We start from the raw sequence: 15,911 nt of genomic DNA, 5'->3' as shown, positions 1-15,911 counted from the left end.
GACCACAATTAATTCAATTCTTGCAAGTTAATCATTACAAGTAATTCAATTAAAATACACATTCTTTCATTATTTGTTATTTGAAAATTTCATTATGCCTATACAACATTTACTATTTACATATAAACATTTACAATTTAATTTTACTATTATGCAACTGTTTTGCAGAGCAGACCTAAATTGAATCATAACATGAAAATGTTTAATGAGACATCTGTGGTTACATTTTTGTGTACAGTTTTCTTATTTTAGGTTCAACTGTTAATAATTATAAGAAAATGCCCTGTTCAGCATAAATGCAGATTTTGTACACAGTTATAGTACTTATACAAGCACAGAATCCTGCTTTATGGAGTTATTTATTTGAGAATGACAGCAGCATTACTTTTTTTTCCCTCAGATAAGTATTTTAATTCACATTGTATGCAGCCTAAATTGCAATGAATTTTAGTTTTGAAATGTGATTTTTAGTTCACTGTGAAATGCCAAATTTATAAGAACTTCATACTTTGTAGAGCATAAGCTGAAGAGTTTTTTTTTTTTTTTTTTTTGTTTGTTTGTTCATGTGGAACATACTCCGTACCCATTCCGTCGTTTAAGTACCTTTCTTTCAGCTATAGGAAAATAAAATTCAAATGAGTCTGTCAAGCTTCAAGATGCACCTCAGTAATTTTCTGTATTTGATTCTTGAAGTCAGTTTCTTTTTAAGATCTTTATATGAGGGACACAATCATTAATTTCCTTTTCCAAGCCCTCCAATCAATACCCATGTTTCCTCTTAAAAGAAGAAGTTTGATGTCTGCATCAAAAACTTTGGCATTTCCCTCCAACACTCATATATTTATTTAATTCATACAAGACAGTCACCTTACTTCAGTGTGTGTGTGTAGTAAGAGGGACCATGGATTCTTATATTCTTTGCACATATATAGAGAGAGTTTGCTTTTCAGAGATCATTATTTTATACACTATTATTTTTACTATCCCCTTTATTAATGTAAACTACAATAGAATTCCAATTATCTGAATCAATTGAAACAGGATCCCATTTGGATAATTGGATTTTTTCCCGAAGAAAGGGTCTGTGTACACTTTAATTAACTACTGCATGTACAGTATGTTGAAAATAGGAGAGAAAATTTTTTTTATAAAAAATAGGTTTTAATTATTTCAAATGAAAAAGCAACACTTTTACGTACATGTTATATAGTGTACAGTACTTACAAGTGCAGAAAGTCATTGCTTGCTGAATATCTCGGTCAAAGTAAGTTGTTTGACAGATACTGTACTTGCACTTAAAAATTTCTCAGCCAGCTGTTACTTGCTTTATAGGACGAATAACCAAGCTTCTGAACTAAGATCTTAGCTTTTTCACAAAAAATCAAGACCCGAGATTGGGTTTCCCATAGAACACTACTGAAAAAAACCACTTGAAAATGACACCTTCTAAATTTTGGTTTGTTGCTGCCTTCATTGATTTTCTTGAAGAACTTCCATCGTCATTTTCAAGCAGTGACACGAAATTTAAATGTGTGTGTTTGCTTCTTTTAATGTCTGAAATCATTGATTGTCCAACACTATGTTTCCATCTTAATTTTTTTCTGAAATTCTGAAAGTGATTCGGATAGTTGGAGTTCAGATAATTCGAGTTGTACTGTAACTCGATAAGACATGAAATGTACAAAAAACTTGCGAAGGATTGCTAAGAAATCAGAGTATTATCGCTATGAACATTCACAGTGAAGTGACTCTAAATTGACTGGCATATGCAGATGGAATTTATATGGGGCTAAGTTTCATTTGAATGGATGCCAAAAGGAATGACAATGAACAAGAAGCTTATTAAAGGATAAGCCAACCATGGCCTATTAGCAGAGCCAGATTTAGACTTGATAAAGCCCTAAACTATTTGAGATATGGGGCCCTTTATAAGTCTGTTATAATATACTTTAATACTATTTATACTATATTTTAATTTTTGGGAGGGCCCCAAGAAAGTGGGGCCCTAAGCTATAGCTTGTGTAGCTTATATGTAAATCCGACCCTGCCTATTAGAACAGACATAAAATTCAACCTAATGAATTTCTGCATTTAAAACATTATTTCTAAATTTCTGATTTTGATTGTATTGTCACATTGTACTAAGCTGAATGAAATAATAAATATATGCAGATGCTTTATTTTTTGCATAATGAATTACCTACATGAAAAAATAGATTGATTTTAAATAACAAAAAACCTTTAATTACAACATAATGACTATATATTAAATTGACATAGATGATAACTGCAATTGGAGGAAAAGTCCGACTGACTCCAGTTACAACAGAGCATTAAGTGCGTGTGAGCACATCCCAAAAATCTCCGTTATAGTCACAGCTAGGGATTCAGGCATGTGGTTGGCGAGTTAAAAAAAAAAGTCTTTTAGCATCAACACACTACTTATTGGTATTTTTATTTTCATGGTGCAGCTGAGGAGTCCTCAGGAAGTGTACATGGAAAACAGATTGGGAACCACCGGGTTAAAGTATCAGATAGTATAATGGTATCATTTTGAAAGTTTAAAAGACTATAATTACATTGATCGCACAATTTTCTTTCTGTTTGTGTATTAAGTATGTCTCTCTAAAACGCTTTGAAGTTTTATATTATTACATTAATTTTGTTTATAGGAAGTGAAATTAAACTTGTGCAATTACTGCACTAAGCATGGGGAAAAATACATACACTGCTCGACATTGGAAATGCAAAACCAAGAAGGAGTGGTCAGAAATTTAAGCAAATTTTAGAGTAGACACATGTCACTGAGTTATGCGAATAGTCCGAAATGTGCAGCTCTCCAACACACATGAAGTAAGATATAAGGGAAGGGACGTGCAGAATGGGCAACATTCGTGTCATTATTTCTGCCAGACGAATTATTGAAGAAAGTTGGTTTTTGTCCCTGAGGATACGTGTAATAGGAGAGAATGCCAGGCCGCCGTCAACGAAGGCACTTCCAGCAGATAGAAAATTTTACAAGGGGTATGGTGATTGGACTGAGAAGGGCGGGCTGGTCCTTATGTCAAATCGCAGCTGATACCCACATGGATGCGAGCATGGAGCATCGGCTATGGCGAACATGGTTGGAACAAGGAAATGTGGGAAGAAGGAGGGGTGCAGGTGCAGCCAGAGAGATGTCAGAACGCGTGGATCGCTGCATCCGCCGACAAAGCTGTGGCGGTCCAGCAAATCTGCAGCATGTGCCAAGATACCCTGGATGTTCCTGTGTCGACCAGAACCATTTCCCATCGATTGGTTAAACATGACCTGCACTCACGGCGTCTGTTAAGAAGACTGCCATTGACACCAACATTTAGAATGGTGCCGGACTGGAGCGATGTAAATGACAGAATGGCGAAACGTCGTGTTCTCAGATGAGTCATGCTTTTGTTTATCCAGTGACAGTCGCCGCATATGTGTGGCGTCAACGTGGAGACAGATCTAATCCTGCATTAACTGTGGAATGCTCTACCACGCAACAACGTGGCAAAATGGTTTGGGGGTGCTATTGCCTACGATTTTAGGTCACCTCTATTTCGTATTCAGGGCACTATGACGGCCCAACGATACTTGATACTTGGATAATGTACTGTGGCCGGTGGCAATCCACTACCTTCAGGAGCTGCCTAATGTAATTTTCAGCAGGATAACGGCCAACCACACAGTGCTCGCATCTGCAAACATGCTCTGCAAAGTATACAGATGCTTCCCTGGCCACCGTACTCTCCTGACCTGTCACCAATCAAACGTGTGGGATGTGATTGGACGCCGTTTGCAGACTCTGCCCCTGCCTCGTTCAGAAGATGAACTGTGGCAAATGGTTGAAAGGGAATGGAGAGCCATCCCTCAGGACACCATGCACACTCTTACTGACTCTATGCCTAGACGTGTTTCTTTGTGCATCGCTGTCCGCGGTGGTCCTACACCCTACTGAGCCGACGCCATTCTCGCTCTGTATCCTGACTATCATTTTGAAATAAAGATCACTTATTAAGGCTTGCTGTCTGTCTTTTTTCTAAATTTCATCACTTTCTGACCACTCCTTCTTGGTGTTGCATTTTCAATGTCGAGTAGTGTATATTCTTAAATTAGACATACAAAACTTTCACCTATGACTAAAGCACTAAACACAAAAAGGCATAACTGAAATATTGGCGATGTAAATATGCATAAATATTAGAAATAAATACCTCTAATTGTTTTATTTTATCCTGAGATGTCTGAATTTTCTTAGAAAGCATTTCATTGATATCATCAAAATTTGCATGTACAAACCTAGGAGAAAAATAAAAAAAAAAAAAAAAAAAGAATTTATGAAATGAATTTAGTAAACAAAAATGTAAATGAATGATAGCATTAATTGATTTAAAACATAGAATTGATGTTTACGAAATTTATTGCATATTTTGTAGTCGCTCTGAAATGAAATATTAAAAGTGATTTTCAGCCTTTAAGTGTAATGTAATTTTTGAATAGAAATTTATTTTTTTGCATTTACTAGTTAAATTTTCCAGTTATATATATTCCATATTGCTGTACATAACTAAAAGGCAGATATGTAAGAATTTGATATAAAAATGACATTTTACCTTTTAATCATAGCATGCAGAAAGTTTTTGCATAGATTTATATAAAAAATATGAGATTAAAATAAGTACATTTTACGAAAAATGCAGTGAAAAGGTAACTGGAGATTTATGCAAATTTTTTACCAAAAAATGTGCATTTATACACAGTAAAGTGGAGAAAATATCGGATTAAATTTTTACTAGTCATTCGCACATGCAAAGAAAACATAGGGAAGATTTAGGTCAATTACTATCAAATATATACCTTTTTGTACCGTAAAATACGGGAAATATATACGTTAATTTCTATCAAATATATACGTTTTTGTACCGTAAAATACGGGGAATATGTACCTTAATTTTTACCTAATATATACGTTTATATACAGTAATAAAATCGGGGAAATTTACGTAAATTTTTACTAAATATATACGCATACGTGAAGCAAAAAATTGAGATTTACGTATATGCGATAAATATACATAAATTTTTACTAAAAATATATGTAAATCCCTGAAATTTACGTATATTATACGTAAAAGTTGCGAATGAACAGCAGTCTCTCGCGTAAATATATCTAAATTTTACATAACATTTACATATAGTATAACATAAAATATACGTAAATAAATAGTAATTGCCACTGGACACTTTTTATGATATTTTTACGTTCAACTTGAACGTTTTTTATACGAAAGGCCATTCGTAAATTGCATGTATTTTTCTCGTGCAATTTACGAATGCATGCTGCCTGGGCTGCTATTCCTCGATTTATAGCAGAATGGTATGGAATTGCGACACGTTTGTGTATGATATACGGAAAAATAAAGAAAAGCTGTTGAAATTTTACAGCAACAGTGATTCTAACATCGGAAATCTTTGCACGAGGTGAAATTGGCAAACCTCGATGCTGTGCACATATAATACAATACCCAGGCAGCATGCATTCGTAAATTGCACGAGAAAAATACGTGCAATTTACGAATGGCCTTTCATATAAAAAACATTCAAGTTGAACGTAAAAATATCATAAAAAGTGTCCAGTGGCAATTACTAAATATTTACGTATATTTTACGTTATACTATACGTAACTTTTACGTAAAATTTAGGTATATTTACGCGAGAGACTACTATTCATTCGCAACTTTTACGTACAATATACGTAAATTTCAGGGATTTACGTATACTTTTAGTAAAAGTTTACGTATATTTATCGCATATACGTAAATCTCAAATTTTTGCTTCACGTATGCGTATATATTTAGTAAAAATTTACGTAAATTTCCCCGATTTTCTACTGTATATAAACGTATATATTAGGTAAAAATTAGGGTAGATATTCCCCGTATTTTACGGTACAAAAACGTATATACTTGATAGTAATTGACCTAAATCTTCCCTATGTTTTCTTTGCATATGCGAATGACTGGTAAAAATTTAATCCGATGTATTCTCCACTTTACTGTGTATAAATGCACATTTTTTGGTAAAAAATTTGCATAAATCTTTACCTTTCACTGCATTTTTCATAAAATGTACTTATTTTAATCTCATATTTTTTATATAAATCTATGCAAAAACTTTCTGTATGCTATGATTAAAAGGTAAAATAATTTTTATATCAAATTCTTACATATCTGCCTTTTAGTTATGTACAGCAATATGGAATATATATAACTGGAAAATTTAAATGCACTAGTAAATGCAAAAAAAAAATAAATTTCTATTAAAAAATTACGTAACACTTAAAGGCTTCATTTCAAAGTGACTACAAAATATGCAATAAATTTAGTAAACATCAATTATGTGTTTTAAATCAATTAATGCCATCGTTCATTTGCATTTTTGTTTACTAAATTCATTTCATAAATTTAAATTTACTAAAAAACCATAGCAAACAGTTGTTTACTAAATAACACTTTAAATAAATTATTTGCTTTTCTGAAGGACATTTTCTTATGCCATGTAAATGAACGATAGCATTAATTGATTTAAAACATAGAACTCAGGTTTACAAAATTTATTGCATATTTTGTAGTCACTTTGAAATGAAATATTAAAAGTGATTTTCAGCCTTTTAGTGTTATGTAACTTTTGAATAGAAATTAATTTTTTTGCATTTAAATTTTCCAGTTATATATATTCCATATTGCTGTACATACCTAAAAGGTGGATATGTAAAAATTTGATATTAATTTTATCTTTTAATCATAATATGCAGAACATTTTTGCATAGATTTATATAAAAAATAAGAAATTAAAATAAGCACATTTTATGAAAAATGCAGTAAATAGGTAATTGGAGATTTATGCAAATTTTTTACCAAAAATGTGCACTTATACACAGTAAAGAGGAGAAGACATCGATACTAATTTTTACCAAAGTCATTCGTATATGCAAAGAAAACATAGGGAAGATTTAGGCCAATTATTATCAAATATATAAGTTTTTGTACCGCAAAATACAGGGAATATCTACGTTAATTTCTAAAGTACAATATAGTTAATTAACAAATTCAGTAAACGAACATAGCAAAAAAGAAAACATCATACGTTTAGATTATTTGAATGAGTGTGCTAAATTTTAAAATTGTTAAATATAGACCAGGAAATTGTAGAAAACTTACCTTTTCCAATAGTTTATTAAGTTGACTTTATTTTCCTTGAAGATGAATGTTTAATGTCACAAATATTTCATTCATATCTTCAGATAATACACAAATATATACATATTTATTTATTAAAATTCAGTTTATCCCAAACATGTTAAAGAAAATATTAATTTGCATGCAAGTTAATCGAGTAACTTCTGTTTTAATTACACACATAATTATTATATGTAAAAATTTTACATTTATCAGTCAATCTTGCAATGTATTGTAATCTATTATTGTTGTCTTTCTCAGTTTAAAATCTTATAAATATATTAGATCAGTACTAAAAGTTCACCTCTACAAAAGAAATGCTTTATTGAGGTATTTTTAAAAAGTTCCCTTTTACAATGTAACTGTTAATTTCATAAATAAGTTCATAAAATTATGCAAATTCAAAATTACCTAAATATGTTCTTTATTTTACCTTATATACCAAATAAAATTTTAAAAAGTTAAATTGTTTAGGAATATTTAAGTTTTTAAATATTTATCTCATGTGACTTTTTCTATAACATCATTATAAATGTACATGTTGATGTGCACATACCAATTATTTTTTTTCATCAAATAGCTTTATGGTATTAAATGATTTAAAAAGAGGCAACTGGACAAAAGAAAGCAATTAGAAGTTGGCTAATTTTTTATTAATTTGTTGTCAAATGCTGTGCATTTTAGATTATGCTCATATGATGACAATGAGTTATTTAAATTATAAAATTATTATGAACATATCCCACATAAATTAACAAGTATAAAATTTCAAGTTGTTTGAAGTATTATGAACTGTAATACTTGCAAAAGAAATACACATGAAATTAATTTAAGAATTAGGTTTATTTTACAGGTATTCGAAAACTGCAATTACTGTTAAACAATAAAAACTAACATTAAATCTGAAGAGCATATTTTTTTCAACAATAAAATTCCACATAGACTTCATGTAGCTTCGCCATATTTGTTCTATAGTTTGCTGTCTTTAATATCCTGCTCGATTTTTGTAAAAGTGAATTCTCTGTCACCCAATGTTTTGAGAACAGCTCCTAAACAAGAAAAAGAAAAATTTGTAATAATTTCACACTTCAGATGTTTTCAGTTTTTAAATAAAGTTGAAGTATTAAAAGATGAATATAAAATGCACTGAGTATTTCATATTTAAAAATTTACATTTCAGTAATTAAAAATTTAATTTCATACTATCACACAGTAAGCTTCAATTATATACCTTACACAATGCCTATAATTTCAAGTAAAAAATACTTAAGATTTGTTTAGAACTGCAAGGTTGAGAAAGTCTTTAGTATTTAAGTACATGAGAAAAAACTTAATTTTGTATTAATTATATTGCATTAGCCTTTTCAATTTTACTCCTACATATAGTAAAGAATATTCGCTTTCTTACAGATAACTTTTTCTTAAATAAAGAGTAAGCAGAAAACTAATCACAACACTATATACATATAACAGAATACTTCATAAACATATACATGTCATTAACATACGTATATGCATTAACAGGCTATTTTACACATTTCAATAAACCAGAAACCAATACGCAATCAAAAGTATTATCAGTAAATTCCTCCAAAATCAGAGCAAAAATCTTTAATTATGATAACAATGGCATCTCAGTTTGCAATATAAAATATTTCAAGTCTACATTCATGTGCATTCTAAGCAAACAGAAAGCTGAATAACAATAAAATTATAAATACCATAAAAAAGTTAAGAGCCACGTAGAATGATAGCAAGACTAAATGAAGTCTTCCTTCAAAAATCAATTTAAACTCAAAAATTTGCCTTCCTGTTTAACATCTCAAAATAGAGTTACTGCTTACACTAACTAAATTTCCTGTCTTGGCAAAATAAAAATTGTCACTTCTGTTGCAGGAAATATTTGCTGCAAACTTTGTATGCAAATAATCCAGTGAAAAAATTTTAATTGTGGCTTGAATATTTTCTTTATTAAATAAATGAAAAATTCCCACATAATATTAATTTATGATCCACATGAAGCTTTTTACCTCTACCATATCATGCAGCTATTTTAAAATATATATTCTCATATAAAAGCCACAGAATTTTTTTACCAATATTAATATAGTATAAATCATTAATAAATCTTCTAAAAACAGCCCCAAAATTTTTGAATTTGATACCCAAAACATAATTCTACGTAACTGTTAATGTATGCATTTGCTTGCACATACTTAAAATGAATTATACACACAAAAACTTAACATATTAACTTTAATAAATTCTTAATTAGCAGGATGACTCAATTAAGGCAAAATATGAAAGAAATCTACCTGATGGAATAGTTGTAAAAGATATATTTAAAAAAAGCTAATATTGTTTATCTTACACATGGCAGAAATTGAGTAAACTGTATGCAGATGGATTATTTATTAGGAATAGAAGTTAGATCAAAGTACCAAAGTCACACTAGGGCTTTAACCATTTGGGTGCAAAGAAGCATCTCAATTTAAAAAAGAATAATTTAAAAAAGCTAACAGAATTTTATAACTTTTACAATCTAGTACAAATATTAGACACATAAACCACACTAAATGCCATTATTTACTTGCATATTTTCCTTCTTTGTATACTTTACTCCTTAATTTTTCAGGATATGATTTAGAAACAGAGTTATGGTAAAATTGTATACTGGTAAAAAAATATTGCTGAAACTGATAAGTCCTTTGAATTATATACTATAGTGCGAAGAGGGATGGAATATGTGACTAAATATGATAAATCAAATTACAATAACATTAAACAAATAACATGAAAAACTGAAAAAAGAAATTTTATTTGAAATTATTTTTTAACTCATGGAAAGACAGACAGTTTCTAACTTATTAAATTCAATTATATTTTACCTTCGTCAAACCAATATTGGTAAGAGAGTTGTATTTAAAATCGGTGCTAAGCTAAAGCTGCTTTCTTGCCTAATTTTATACTATTGAAAATACCGGTAATTGTCAAAGTTCTTCGTACTCAATATGTGTAAGATTATTAATGAGCTGCCAAACCGCAGTTAACCATCTAATATACTACATTCAACGTTATTATTTTTCTTTTTGAATGTCAGGTTTTCATTATTTCTGCCAATATATCTGTAACAGGACATAAAGATTGAGTTAATGTAGAATAGAAAATTACCTTGCAAGTTAGCACCTTTACCTTAGTGGCAGTACTTCATTCTCTAGAAAAAACATTTTAAATTATTATACTTAAACAAAAAATTCATATTTGTTACAGCAAAACATCATTAACACAATAAACCAGAGTTGAATGCAAATCTAGTTTAACTCCATTCTTGAAAACTAGTTTATTACTTTCAATTTAATTTAAAAATAATAAAAAATGAGGTACGTATTATGATGACTACCTAGATATTTCGCCTAAACTGACAATCCTTATAGGTTATACAGGTTAACCCTAACATAGGTTATAGAGGGCACTAAGATAGAGAGTATTAATCCCACACTAGGGACTCTAACATTTGGTAGGAACAGTTTGAAAAGTGAAACAGATATTTATAGTGAACCAATGCAAAACAAAAACAATAGTTCTTTAGGGACAAAGCCCCTTTGGACTAATAAATACGAGTAAATTAACAGCTTTTAGCTATTTTTTCTTCTTGTAAAAAATAGACATACAGAATATTTTTAGAAAATAACAGTACTTTAAGCATGCATTTTTCACATATTTAACACAATAATTCATTCTAGCTCTGTTGCAATACTGGCAAAGGTACTCCTCTGTTATTAGGACGGGATTCAGAAATGTACAATGAAACCTCGAGATACGAGGAAAGTATGAGCAAAATAGGAGCATTAATTCGAGTAACGAGCAATGAGCCAGGCTGTTGGTACAGGTGGCACCATTTCCCTATCCGGCTCAACTCAGGGAATCCCCTCGACAGATCACTCAGTGTTCTTTTATATACGTGTTTGTGCACTTTGTTAATTGTTTTGACATTTAACGTGAAAATAATTATTTCAAGATGCCTCGCAAGAAGATTGTTGCCTCAGATAGTGCTGCAAAGAAAAATAAGGAGGCCATGGCCGTCGATATCAAGAAAGAAATCATAGATAAACATAAGCATGGTGACGGAATTGGCGAAGACTTGCGGCCTTTCAACATCGAAAATCTATACTATTCTGAAGAAGCAGGAAGAAATTAAGAAACCTGATGTAGGCAAAGGAATTATCGTTTCTTCCAAGCACCATAAAAGTACTCCTAGATGTTGAGAAGCTGTTGTTGGTGTGGATTAATGAGAAGGAGTTAAAATGTTGGTAACAAAGTTAAACTATTGTTATATTATTTACCAGTGTTATTTATTAGGAAAAATTGACTTGATTTTAAAATGTTGATATTTTTTGGGGTGTGGAATGAGTTAACTGAATTTCCATTATTTTCAATGGGGAAGCTTGTTTCTAGATACGAGAAATTCGCTATACCAGTTGAATGCTGGAACGAATTAAACTCGTATCTCGGGGTTCCACTGTAGATATGTAAGCATGTGTATATGCATGTATGCACATATATGTGTAAAGTATACACATACATACATAAAGAATATACACATGCACATACGAGCACCTACATTTAAAAATGCATGCATATAAACACACATTTCTGAATCTGGTCCTGATAACAGAAGAATACCTACATGAATCATAGGATTTACATTAATCAGTTTTATTAGAATTCTTAAATGCAGAGGATTTACATTAATCAGTTTTATTAGAATTTTTAAATGCAGAGGATTTACATTAATCAGTTTTATTAAAATTCTTAAATGAAATCTTCACTATCCGAAAATTCAGTTTCATTTCCAGCTGAAACTGTATCAGGACAATCTCATTTATATTATTTCCCTCTAACAACTGAACATTTTGAAAACCTTTTCTATTCCATGGAAAACTAATGCTAAATTAAACATTTTCTAAATCTGAAAATTTTAAGTTAGCTTAGAAACTGTAATCATTCTTAAAGTTTGATTTATGCAGATGTTAGATCAATAAAATTACTTTCCTGTGAAAAAGTAATATGGCATTGAACAACACGATTTTACACATCAAGATATACTGAGTGAAAATTCCTGAAATGTTTTATTTCTTGGTATCTCTGCAAGAATTGTATAAATAAGACTACCTCCCTTTTAAAAAAATTTTTTTTAGTAAATACTATGAAGAAAATTGGTTACATTATTTACAGTTCATAATTAATAGAAAATAAATCATTTCTTAGCTTATCAGAATTTATTTTTATCACATTCATAAACAGTACTAATTTAAACAAACATACCATTATGATTTAAATAACTATGAAATAGAAAATCCAAATCTGCATCTTTGATGGTCTAGTAGATTGGACGTCTCGTTTATTACAATTCAGCAGGGTGCTGACTCCCCAGACTGTAATATATATATAATTAATTTAGAAGGGAAAAAGCAACAAAAATATAAACAATTTCTTGGTTTTATATAAGCATTTCTGCACATTTACAATTTAAATTTTTTTTAACTATCTAGTTATATCAAAATACATGATTTAGTAAAATATAATTCAAATAATTTAAGGTATTTTAGATCAAATACTAATTTTTTCATGCAAGTCTAATAATCAACATAACTATCAAGTTTTGACTTCGAAAATTATGTTTAGAGAAACTTGAAGCTGCAGTAAATAGTAATAAATTTATTCAAAACTGAAAGTAAAGCATTCTTACTTTATTTTCTTTCTTTAACTATGGCAGATCTTTTAAAACAACAAAAAAGAAATGCATTCATAAAAGGACTTGTTTATTATTCATGAAAGGATACATTTCAGTAATTACAAGTGCATAAAAATTCAGTATATATATATAAAAAAAAAAAAAAAATGAACACAGATTTGGAACAAAGTACCTGTGTTTCTATGGCATAAAATTTCCTTTTTTAATAGCACAATATCTTTGAGTTAAAGATTATATATTAAAGCAAATTTATAAAACTAAATTCAAAAATAAGAAATTAAATTATTTTTAGGGAAAACACTAAGCAAATAAAAAATTTTGAATTTCATAAATAAATGAAAGTTACATGCTTTATTTTTTGGCATAAGGTGGATAACATTTCCATAACAGATTTCTGAACAATTAGTCATGTTAATATTGCCTTTCTTTTTCCATTAAAAGCTATTTCCTGCTTAATTACAGTATGCTTTAAGATAAATATTAAAACGTTTGAGTAAAAATAATATAACTATAAAAAGGTGAGACACATACAAAAAGTAGTGACACAAACAGTAAGAAACAGACTAGTGCAAAATTTAACAGTACCAAATCCTGAAAATGAATCATTAGGCACGTACACAAAAGAACAACACATGGAAAATCACATTTCCTACACAGACGTTATTTATAAAATTTTATATAGGTGAAGAAAGAACGAGTATTAAACACTGAAAATATAAAATATTCACTTACTTTCTTCAAATAATTAGTAACTTCGATGGATTCAGTCACAAACGCCAATCCACGAACAAACAGTATTCTTTGCGACTTTACCACTCTTTTCGACCGCCATTGCTGACTTCACAAACATCCCGCCACAACCGGAAGTAGAAAGTGTCTGCTTTGCCATTGGTCAGTGAACAAGAGTTGCAACACTTTTTTTTCTTTATAATTAAACATATTAAGAAAGCCTCTAAATTAGCAAATGAAATAAACTTACTTTTGCATTATATAAATTTATATTCACAGCATCTCTGTATTAAGGTAATAATTAAATTTTTCTACGAAAAATAGAAATGTCTATGTATGCGCATGCTCAGTGTATAATCGTAAATCCGGTTAATTTTTATAAGTTACCGTAAAATTAACTATGTAAATTTTGAGTTCATTTAACTGGAACCTTGTACTTATTCTGTAGATCTCCATATTAAGAATGTCTTTAACTGTTTCAGGAAAAATATAAAATATACTATAATTATTTATTTACATTATTTATTTATTTTTTCCTCATATAAAAATTATTAAAATCGCTATATCATTTTTCCCGTACATTAAACAAAATTAAAAAAATGTTAGCCTCATGTGATTTTTATTACAAAGATTAAAGGAACTGAAATGTATGCAAAATATCAGGATTCAGCTTGCAATATCCATAGAGTTATTATTATTATTATTATTAAATAAAAATATTAGTATATCTTTGATTATAATTAATGATCCTTTGGTCTACATTAAACTATTGTTCAAGAAGTTAAACATTTTCAAGCATCTTCTGCTCTATTTATTATTCTATTCCCCGACATGAAAGATTTGCTAGTCTTATTCCAATTTAATTGCCCACATTTGCTAAATAAAATAAGGAGAGTATTGTACCAAACTCAGTAAGTACACAAATTTAATATACAGCTTATTCCAGTTAAATGGGTAATAGGATTTTCATAAAAGAAATTAAATTGTGTAAATTAATGTAAGTGTTGATATGAATAAAAATAAAAAATTTGATATAAGAAAATAAATAAGTTATTTTGAAGATGTTTGAATTAAGAAAATATAATTTTTTGTAAAAATGCACGTAAAAATTTAGCTCACATGTTAAAATTTATAGAAAAATTTTAGCCTCATATATGAATGCCCCTTTTTTCATGTTCGTGGACAAGGAAAACAAAGTGAAATGCCAGAAATACACTAAATATTTTGAATTAATAAACTTCATTTTCAATCTTTTTAGACTTCGTATAATATCCGTAAAAGTGGCGAATGAAATATACCATAAAGGCAGTAGTTTCTTCCAGAACATTCGGATTCGTATAATATGCGTAAAAGTGACGAATAAAATATACCATCATGGCGGTAGTTTTATCAGTACATTCGGATTCGTATAATTTTCGTAAAAATAACGTGTGGAAAATAACGATCAAGAGTCAACAGTAACTTCAGCCTTTTTCATTCGTATAAATTTCGTAAAAGTAACGTGCAAAAAATACCATACCCTCATTTCACCAAAATTATACGTATATTTTTGGAGACGTGCTGCCTGGGTAAATACTGTAATCAATTTATATATGTAATAATAATTTAATGAATATAATAAATTATTGCAATAATGTAATAATTTAATTAAATGTATCTAATACGTCTTATTTATTTTGCACTTTCAGTCCAAATATTATGCTTTATCTTTTCTGTCTTGAAAACCGCAAAATCCTAAAATCTGCACAACCTCTGGTCGCAAATTTTGCGGATTTCTGGACTTCTACTGTAATCTAAAATTTTAGCATTAATGTCCTCAGAATATTCAGTATAAATTCTTCTGCAAAATGGAGGAATTATTATTAGATAACGTGGAACCAGCATCATCATTTGGATACCTATTTAAATGAATTTATTTGGTGGGAAAAAAACAGGAAACGCCTTTCAATGCTATTTTGAAAACTATTTCCTGCCACTTTCCTCACCATTAACTTCAACATTTTCTTTTCACCAGTTTACAGTAAGTTAATTTTTTAATTCGTATTTATTATATACTATATAAATATATGTTTATTTATAACATGTATACAGTGGTGGGCAAAACTGTGGACACTTTTGGAAATTTTTATGTTTTTAAAATTTGTATGCTTATAGAAAATGTTATGTTTCA

General features: G+C 29.6%; 1 protein-coding gene and 1 long non-coding RNA gene across 2 annotated transcripts in view; both read right to left on the bottom strand.

Moving 5' to 3' along the window:
* LOC146997648 (prefoldin subunit 1-like) overlaps nt 1-15,911 on the bottom strand; it is a 34,916-nt gene that overhangs the window by 6,834 nt on the left and 12,171 nt on the right. The window contains exon 3 of the mRNA XM_085815358.1: nt 4,233-4,317. Coding sequence (XP_085671484.1) covers nt 4,233-4,317 — 85 coding nt within the window. The remainder of the gene's footprint in view (nt 1-4,232; nt 4,318-15,911) is intronic.
* Nucleotides 7,581-14,100, bottom strand: LOC146997649 (uncharacterized). Its single transcript, XR_015040744.1, has 4 exons — nt 13,745-14,100; nt 12,583-12,692; nt 10,429-10,471; nt 7,581-8,306 (listed from the first exon to the last, which is right to left on the bottom strand). It is a non-coding gene; the product is annotated as an uncharacterized LOC146997649 (long non-coding RNA).

Source organism: Stegodyphus dumicola, chromosome 4 (genome assembly GCF_044657685.1).
Source record: "Stegodyphus dumicola isolate Sdum_Otavi_A_Nest chromosome 4, ASM4465768v1".
Taxonomy (NCBI): domain Eukaryota; kingdom Metazoa; phylum Arthropoda; class Arachnida; order Araneae; family Eresidae; genus Stegodyphus; species Stegodyphus dumicola.
Note: the sequence above shows the minus strand (reverse complement) of the source record. Positions and strands in the feature narration are given on the sequence as shown.